Raw genomic sequence first — 9085 nt, forward strand, 5'->3', positions numbered from 1 at the left:
CGACAGAAATTTGGGGCTTAGTTTCCCCTTTCCCGTCGTCAATCCTTCATGAATTTGATTCTTGATGATAGCGGTCTTTGATCCGAGCATCAGTTACCAAACAATCGTGGCCTCCTTCCTTAAATGCGCACGTAAACAACTAGATTGAAACGGGCGGCTGGCACGATAGAAAAGGAAAGAGATTCGGGGGAGACAAAGGGGATGACAAACGGGGTCCACTTGACAGTGACAGAGATCAGAGGTGAAAGGGAAAAACGGGTGTGACATTGGTTTGTGCTTCTTCTTTTGGTTCATGCTCATGAGCTGGTTTCGGTTCCTGAGCTTTGGAAAGGTGAAGCAAAAGGCTCATTGGTTCCTCTCGCTATCTGGGGCAGAATTTCTTTTGAACGTTGAGGAAATATATCTGGCCAGTTTATTTTCAAACTTGCAGTTGTTTTTATTCTACGTTTTTCTGGGTTTCAACTTTCAACTTCCAACTTCCTGTAGTTTTGTGGGTGTTTCTTTGGTTGCTGGGGTTCTTACAGTGAGTCATCTCTTATTTACAGCCGTGCATTCCAGAGGTTCGCTGTGAAGACCAACAGGACTCTCGAGAACCTTTCGTCTAAAGGTAAAATTCGTGGTCTGCATGTGCAGACCTAGAGTATAGTGAGGGGCACATGCCCCCGCTCAATTTTTTGTTTTTAGGAGACTTCAGTGGATTTAGCTATTTTTTTATAAAGTTGTAAAGGTTCAGTCACTGGTATGCCCCTGCTCAATTTTTGTGCTGGGTTCGCCCCTGGTCTGATAGTATTTTGCGCTGGATTGATGTCATCTCTCCCTTTACTGTTGACCCAAACCAAGTACTGTTGAAATCGATTTGAGTACTTGTTTCCATTTTGTTGCAATTGTTCATCGGCATATCGTATTGCTTGTTTCAGGTAACTCTGTTTTTGTCATATGGGGTATTACAATCTTCTGAATTTGTGCAGTTGTGCTAATAAACTGGTTAACTTCTTTGCTTTTCAGTTAAGGAAGCTAGGGAGGAGCTGTCAGAGCAAATGAGGGAAGCTCGTGGCCATGATGATGTAAGTGTAAAACAAAAATTTTATCTTGTTCTTTGTTATGTTAAAGTGTAGTATCATCATGTCCTATAATTGCTTGCTTGTTTGAAGTGCTGTATCTGATCGATAAATTTCTGGTTGCAGCACTTCAAGAGGTGAAGCTAGATCTCACATTTCATGCCTGCACCAAGGCGATGCTAACCGTGCAATCTTGCTTCCAGTTTTTCTATACTTGGTCTGGGTCCTATTTTTGGATGTCATTCCATTGAAAGAACCATTGTATAGAATCCATATGGTCTTCAGCTTCTCTGAACTTGATTAGAAGACGCAGAACATTTGATGTCCTGCCCTTGTATTTCTTCTGTGCTGTGAAATGGAGAACAACCTACTGGGGCACCTCATTCATATATTGTTAATAAGATGTACCTTTGTTGTTACTCCTTTGCTGTATTTTGTTACCTGATCTTGCATCAAGATGGTCCAATATGATGTGGTCTAGTATTGAAAATCTTTACATGTCTGTTCAAATGTTGCAACTTTCAGATCGTATGTGTAGTAATGTTTCAGTCTGAAATGCTTCACTGTTGCGGGTGGGGGAGCGTTTGCAAACTGCTTGTTCTCGCCATCCTTCGTTTGTTTATCGTGTTAATGACTAGGCGATTCAGGATCGTTGCTTTGTTCTGTGTATACAGAAGGCATGACGATCGTTCATTGTTGACTTCTCCAAATTGAGCTGTGTGCGTCGCTATGTATTATCTCGCCATTCGTGTTCAGTGAGCTGCAAATCTCATCGAATTCTGATGTCGTATCAGTGGTAGTGGTGAACCGTGTAACGCTTGATTTCTGTTTGAATTTTCCGTAAGCGCTGTTACAATACTCATTCGCTTGTCCGATTACCGGTTTGGACGGGATCGCAAGATGGAGCAGCGATGAGAGAGCCGAATTTCGATTCTGCGGCGGCAGCGGTGAAAAGAATCGAACGAACATCGTCATGACCATCGCAGTTCGGCCGTGTTCCTATCCAAAGTTGTAAGCTCCCCTCGAAATTCGAACGGAATACGGGCACGCGACGCAACCAAGCAGGCAACACCGCAGTTCGCAAGTCGCAAGTCGCAACCACAGCGCTTGAACAGTAGGATCGGGCTCGTTTTCTTTCATTCGGCAGCCGGCTCAACCAAAAACCACGCCCCCCTCGCCCGCGCCGCTCCCTCCTCCCCCTCACCGGCGCGCCCCCACGCGCCGCGCGCTCCTTTACGCGGTCGGCTCGTGGGATGCGCCACCTGCTGCTCCCCCGCCGCCTCCTCTCGTCCCCTGCCATGTCTCGCGCTCCCGTCTCCAGCTCCGCCGCCGCGGCCAAAGCCCTCCACCCCTTATACCCCGCCCGCGGCCGACTCCCCTCCCCGCCCGCGCGCCTCCCTATCCCGGCCGGGCGGGTGTTCCGGGGCGTCTCGCTCCGATGCTACGCCGCCGCCGCGGTGGCCGAGCAGCACCGCATCAAGGTCCAGAACCCCATCGTCGAGATGGATGGTACGTTGGCTCCCGCCCCTCTCTCTATCTCTCTCCCCCCTTCCTTTCCGTCGCGAGGGTTTAGGCGTGTGGATGATGACTTGACAGCGTTGCTTTTGGTATTCTTCAGGTGATGAGATGACGCGGGTCATATGGAAGATGATAAAGGATAAGGTGTGTGCAATTTCTGCGTTTGATGTTTTCGATCAGTAGTTAGTACTACAGTTTTGATAGTTAGATGATGCAAGTGGGATTGGATTGGATTGTGTGCAGCTCATCTTCCCGTACCTGGAGCTGGACGTGAAGTACTATGATCTTGGGATCCTAAACCGGGATGCCACAGATGATAAAGTCACCGTTGAGAGTGCCGAGGCTGCACTGAAGTAAGTATACTGATTTCCCCCTGTTTTGCTCTGGTCCCGATTACGACCAGTGTGATCCTATTGTTTTGTGTTAGTAATTTGTATGGAATTTAGATTATGATTGTAGAAAGATGAATATACCGTGATAATTGTGGATGATTTTTATTGAGTCTTGTGGGCTGTTTATATAGAGTACATGGTGGCTTGGATTTTAAGCAATCCTAGAGATAAGATGGAAACTAATCCTACCCTACCATAACAGTCGGATCCTTGTGGATCATTTACCATATACTAACAATGATTTTCGTTACTTGAATATCATCCATTTCGGCCTCCTGTGCCAAACTTCCATTTCTCTTTTTGAGAGTTAGCAGTGGTCCAACAGGTACCCGATGAATGTTAACAATCCTTTCTTTTTTCCATGGGAATAGTTCACTCAAGTTTGAACTGGGGTCTGGTGAGCCCTGATCACAGAACCTGTGCAGTCTCAAAGTCCCAGTTCACCATACAGGCTTACACAATCCCAGTGCACCAGACTGAAGTCCTAAAATTAAGTGTAGCTTAAGTTTGGTATTCAGAGCAGTCGAAGGTTTTCATGGGGCATCTAATTTTGCTAACTTGACAACGGCTATTTCATCATGCATATGCCATATTCATGGATGTATTGTTCAAAGCATGTGAATATAGTGCATGCATAAGCAGCATAACAATTACTCTCACTTCGGATAAGGTTAAACAATAACATCATTTGATGTTCCTTATTCCCTTTTCCTGATAGTTTTCCATGAAGAGTCTATGAAATATCTTTATTTGCTCCACACTTTACTCAAGGGCAGGGCAGGCCCTTTGCTTGTTGGCTTTACTCAAGGGACCTGAATGTTTTTAGTTTACTCTTCATTGTGTAATGGTGGCTTATGATGCATAGTTTTCTGTCACTCTATTATTTTGTCTTAGAATTGCTGTGTACTCATTTCTAGTTTATACATTGTGGTGTATGGTGTTATCATTTATTATGTACCTAATCACTATAGATTTGGTTGATTATCTGAATTGTTACTGTTCACTTTTCTACTCTTTCTGGTAATCATGCCTAACAATCTTGATGTCCTGGAGGTGATTATAAATAATAGTTCCTCTCAGAATCATGCTGCACCTTTAGTGAACTTCCCTTTGCTTTCAAGTATCATTATACTGTTTTATTTGCAAAATCATTTTTACATTCGTTTCTCCTCTGTAATGATCTCTTTATTGTGCTGCCAACAGGTATAATGTTGCTGTTAAGTGCGCGACGATTACCCCAGGTAAGTCCCTTTAACTTTCATTTCCCGTATTTGATTATTCAGGGCATTAAGGTGCATTTATTTATATGCAGATGAGACTAGAGTCAAAGAGTTTAAACTCAAGTCTATGTGGCGGAGCCCAAACGGCTCCATCAGGAATATTCTAAATGGTTTACTCTCTGCTCTTTGTTATTTCTAGAAATATTAATTTAACATACTAGACAATTATATGAAATATTCTAGATCTTGATAGTTAAAACCTGGCATTCTGACTTCTCACAATTGCTCATTGTAACACACAGGGACTGTCTTCCGCGAGCCCATCCTGTGTAAAAATATCCCACGAATACTTTCTGGTAAGTAGATATTACAGTATGACATGTTCAGTACAACAAGTAATAAAACTGCCAAATTAATGAAATTGTGTTCTTTAGGTTGGAAGAAGCCTATTTGCATAGGAAGGCATGCATTTGGGGACCAGTATCGAGCTACCGATATGATTATTGATGGTCCAGGAAAGCTCAAGATGGTATTTGGTGAGCTCCGCTTGACCACTATTTATTTTTCCTATTGAAGCCCAGAGCTGCTATGGTAATTTGGTCTCCTCTTCTTTTGTTTGCTACTAAAAAATCAGTGCCTGATGGAGCTGAGCTGGTAGAGCTGGATGTTTATGATTTTAAAGGGCCTGGAGTGGCATTATCAATGTACAATGTGGACGAGGTATGGTAGAACGTTAATAAGACTTGTTGCTATCTTATCTTGAGTGCTATGCTAACTTCCTCTCTCTTTTTAGTCTATTAGGGCTTTTGCTGAGTCTTCCATGGCTATGGCACTTTCCAAAAAATGGCCTCTTTATCTCAGCACCAAGAATACAATCCTAAAAAAGTACGACGGGAGGTAGGAATTGCCATCCTTTGCTCTCTGTAGTACATTTGTTCTCCCCTTATTGCTGTTATTAAGCATTCTTTTGTCGCCTCAAGGACTACCATGGACCCTTCTCTCTGAAGTCTGAACTGTAAATGTATACATAGTTTCATCTTGTTCTTCGAATCTGAACTGTGAATGAGCAAGCATTTTGTCTGACATAGCTGACCAACAATTGTGTGTCTTCACTGTTATGCTTCCACAAGGCATTAGTTGTAGGCAAACTGATTATCATTATAATCTTTCCTTCAGTTTACAGTTATTGCTGCATATTTATCATTATAATCTTTCCCTGAAGTTGTTCTTTCCCTAGCCTCCTCGCAACCTATAAAATCTACAGAATCTGGGGGGCGTTAGGGTTCGGATATGCAGATCTCTTTCTATAATTTGTGTTCTAATGTTCTTTTTTTATTTGTCTTGTGACCTTTTCAATAAAACTCCACTGCAACTTATCATGTTGTCTTAGACCAGTCCAATCTTGACATCTGCAAATTTGAAATGAATCATAGGTTCAAGGACATATTTCAGGAGGTATATGAAGAGAGATGGAAGGAGAAGTTTGAGGAAAGCTCAATATGGTTTGTCCTAGTTTATCCATATTTTGATCATGATAGTTTCCCCCTGAACTACAAACAATCTTTACTTGGTGCATGCAGGTATGAGCACCGGTTGATTGACGACATGGTGGCCTATGCTGTGAAAAGCGATGGTGGGTATGTCTGGGCGTGCAAAAACTATGATGGAGATGTCCAGAGTGACTTCCTTGCCCAAGGTTTGCAAAAGTTTCTTCCTGATATTGCAATGTACTGCCATTATTGAGATAATGTGATATGTATTTCATGAAACTGCATGGTGATATTAGGCAGCATTCGTGCTCAAAGTATAATTTTCTCCATGTTTCCTGTTTCTTATTCGATCTACTTTTCTTACTGAATGTTTGTTTCAGGTTTTGGCTCTCTGGGTTTGATGGCATCTGTTCTGGTATGACATTTTATCTTCTACACTTGTTGATCCTATTGCATAAAAAAGCAAGAATATGCAGAAGGATGAACCGTGTATGTTCGATTTAAGGAATGAGAATGGGGAGTTGAACTGATGGCCTCAAACCCATAACTTGTGGTCTACCACAAGGCTGCGTAGACGTCCTAATATGCTTTATTATATTGGATCGCTAACTAGCAGGTTCTCTTCTACAGTTGTCATCTGATGGGAAAACATTAGAGGCTGAGGCTGCTCATGGGACTGTCACTAGGCATTTCAGGCTGCATCAGAAGGGACAGGAGACGAGTACCAATAGTATTGCCTCCATATTTGCTTGGACTCGTGGACTAGAACACCGGTAAGGCGGTAATAATACTTGTTGGTGTCAATGATGAGTTTTGCACTTGAACTTAGCAGACCTGTTAGAATCATCTTCGGTTTGCATTTGTTCATATACTTGTGTACCTGCTAATGTAAGAACTGGCTTATTGTCTGTTTAGGGCAAAGCTGGATAAAAATGATGCGCTGCTAGATTTCACGCAGAAACTTGAATCTGCATGTATTCAAACTGTAGAATCTGGGAAAATGACAAAGGATCTTGCGCTTCTTATCCATGGCCCCAAGTAAGCTGATTTACGTATATGTCTTCAGGTTTTTCATGTAGTTCAGACCTTCAATGTTCAATCTCTGATACCATTTTGTGTGGAAGGTCATGATGTGGAAGGCAAAATGATAGTAGTATCAGATTAAGGAACTGACATCACCTTGAACGATGAACAGCTAGACAGTTAAAATAGCTATAATCATTTGTTAGAAGGATCCATATTTTTCAAATGCTTGTTCTTCAGCATGATAATAGACCAAAATCTTCTTCATGGTTACACTTTAACTAGCTTGTGATATTTTTCTTAACATGGTAGGTAAACCAATAATTGCAGCACCGTGCTTACAGATGTCTGTTTCTGAATTTGTAAGCAATAGAGATGAGACTAATGAATTTGTAAGCTTGGATTTGCGTACATACAAAATAGGTAATAGGTAATCATGTTATTGATTATGTCATTGGGTAGGATCCTGCTATTTTTCTTGTTCTCAGAAGATGAGCCTTTTCGTTGCTATATCTTAGTATTTTAGCCCTTAGTACTTCATCCTTGTCTCTCATCTGTGCAGTAGGTAAATCTGTTTAACATTGTGTAGTTTCCCTGGCTTGAGATTTAAGAATCTCATTTGTTTACAGCAGTGTGTTATGTGGCTTGTCGCCTCTGCTGCGCTGTTTTTCCTTACCTGGTGTTTACATGAGCATGACATTTTGTTTTCCTCGTTTTGCTGTCGCTAGGGTTACAAGGGATTCTTACCTGAGCACCGAGGAGTTCATTGACGCCGTCGCTCAGCAACTGCAAGGAAAGATTCAAATACCAGCTGCCGTGTAATTTTGAACTTGAAGCCTGAAATTGAGCAAAGCAACCTTTTTTTTCCATCTCAAACAATTTTCAGTTACAACCCCATTCAAGGTTGGGTAAATAATGATCCAAACGACAGTGAATTCAGAGCTACCTTGAATTCGATATATTAGTTTAGCTTTCCGTCATGTTCTCTTTATCCATAGTTTTATCTAATAGATAGCAGTATTACATAAGTACTTCGCCTGATTCATGAGCTTGGTGAGTCGGTGCCATCTCTCTCTCTCTCTCTCTCTCTCTCTCTCTCTCTCTCTCTCTCGGAAGTGTGCTTGAGTTGCGACTTGCGAGGACTACATATGTACATGCCACGATGTATTGTAAACCCTTCCCATTTCAGATTCAAGTCCGTACAAACTGTTGCATAAAATGTAGCGTGTATTTTCATCGACGGGAAACATTGATGGTTGTTCCCGCGTCTGTATCGGGTGACGCAAACTAAAATTCCCCATCGCATTCCCGTCAACGCCGGCCGCGGAGCCCAACTGCCCCAGTAGACACCCAGATGCTTGATTTCGTGCCGTGAACTTGTAGCTTTAAACACGTGAACCCGTCGGGAGGCGTGCCAAGCTCGTCATCTCGTCGGGAATTCGGGATAGGACGCGCACGGCACACATCGGCAATCGACCTCGCTCGCGTGGTTCCCCTGATTCCACGAGTCACCAGTCCCCAGCTACCGCCGCCGCTCTTTGTCCCCCCACTTATAAAAGGGTAATTGACAATTTGCTACTGTTAAAAATAGTTTTGCTTATTTGTCATCTAACTCACGATGATAGAACCTGTTTATTATTACTATCTTTATTCTCTTTTACTTACTACTTAAGATATTAACAGTCTATAATAAGTATATTTAACTATTATTTTTGACAACTAACTTTTAATAAAAATTGATAAAAATTAGATAATATTAAATTTTTCATAACAAATTCACTATTATCATTTTAATATGTTAAATACTAATAATTTTATTTATATCAGTGATCAAAATTTCTAAAATTTAACTTATACATATTTTAGGATGTGACATATATTTGAGAACAAAGATAGTAACTCGGATGACATTATAATAAGAGTGACTTAAATTTTCGATAGCAAATCATCTATTTTTTGTGGCCTAGGCATGGGAGAGAGGGAAGAAGCCGGGCTAGTTGAGGTTAACCGGTTGGCTAGGCCGGCGAAAGGAGAGAGGGAGAGAGAGATTGGGCCTAGGAAGAAGGAAAAAAAGGAAAAGGAAAAAGGGGTTTGTGTTTAATTCAAATGGAGGTATTTAAATTTAGTTTTAACTTTGGACTTGGCATAAATTCAATTGGAGCTATTTGAATTTATGAAATGGGAGTAAAGCTCTGAGATTTGGAAGGTGACTCAAATAAAAAAGATTTTAATTCAAATTTGATTTGAGTTGAATAGAATCTAAGAATAGATTTGAAATTGAGAGACATTCAATTCCAAATCTCCACATAAATAACCATAAACCAATGCATATGAACCAATTTAATGCAGGAATTATTTTGAAGATAACTCTAGTGTATTTTAGA

General features: G+C 41.4%; 1 protein-coding gene across 1 annotated transcript; it reads left to right on the plus strand.

Moving 5' to 3' along the window:
• The first annotated feature begins 2170 nt into the window (after nucleotides 1-2170).
• On the plus strand, nucleotides 2171-7681 carry LOC133888509 (isocitrate dehydrogenase [NADP]-like). Its single transcript, XM_062328783.1, has 15 exons — nucleotides 2171-2567; nucleotides 2677-2720; nucleotides 2820-2929; nucleotides 4172-4209; nucleotides 4281-4358; nucleotides 4491-4544; nucleotides 4623-4724; nucleotides 4823-4908; nucleotides 4982-5085; nucleotides 5622-5690; nucleotides 5769-5884; nucleotides 6059-6093; nucleotides 6309-6451; nucleotides 6594-6716; nucleotides 7430-7681. Exons 1-15 carry the CDS (start codon nucleotides 2312-2314, stop codon nucleotides 7521-7523), a joined length of 1452 nt encoding a protein of 483 aa, XP_062184767.1. The 5' UTR covers nucleotides 2171-2311; the 3' UTR covers nucleotides 7524-7681.
• The last annotated feature ends 1404 nt before the right edge of the window (nucleotides 7682-9085 follow it).

This window comes from Phragmites australis, chromosome 13 (genome assembly GCF_958298935.1).
Source record: "Phragmites australis chromosome 13, lpPhrAust1.1, whole genome shotgun sequence".
NCBI classification, from domain to species: Eukaryota; Viridiplantae; Streptophyta; class Magnoliopsida; order Poales; family Poaceae; genus Phragmites; species Phragmites australis.

Bases quoted from the DNA above. Each gene is read 5' to 3' on its own strand.
- LOC133888509 (XM_062328783.1), top strand. From the start codon at position 2,312: ATGCGCCACCTGCTGCTCCCCCGCCGCCTCCTCTCGTCCCCTGCCATG. The intron at 2,721-2,819 runs GTGTGTGCAATT...GATTGTGTGCAG, and splicing joins GGAAGATGATAAAGGATAAG to CTCATCTTCCCGTACCTGGA. The intron at 6,717-7,429 runs GTAAGCTGATTT...TGCTGTCGCTAG, and splicing joins CTTCTTATCCATGGCCCCAA to GGTTACAAGGGATTCTTACC.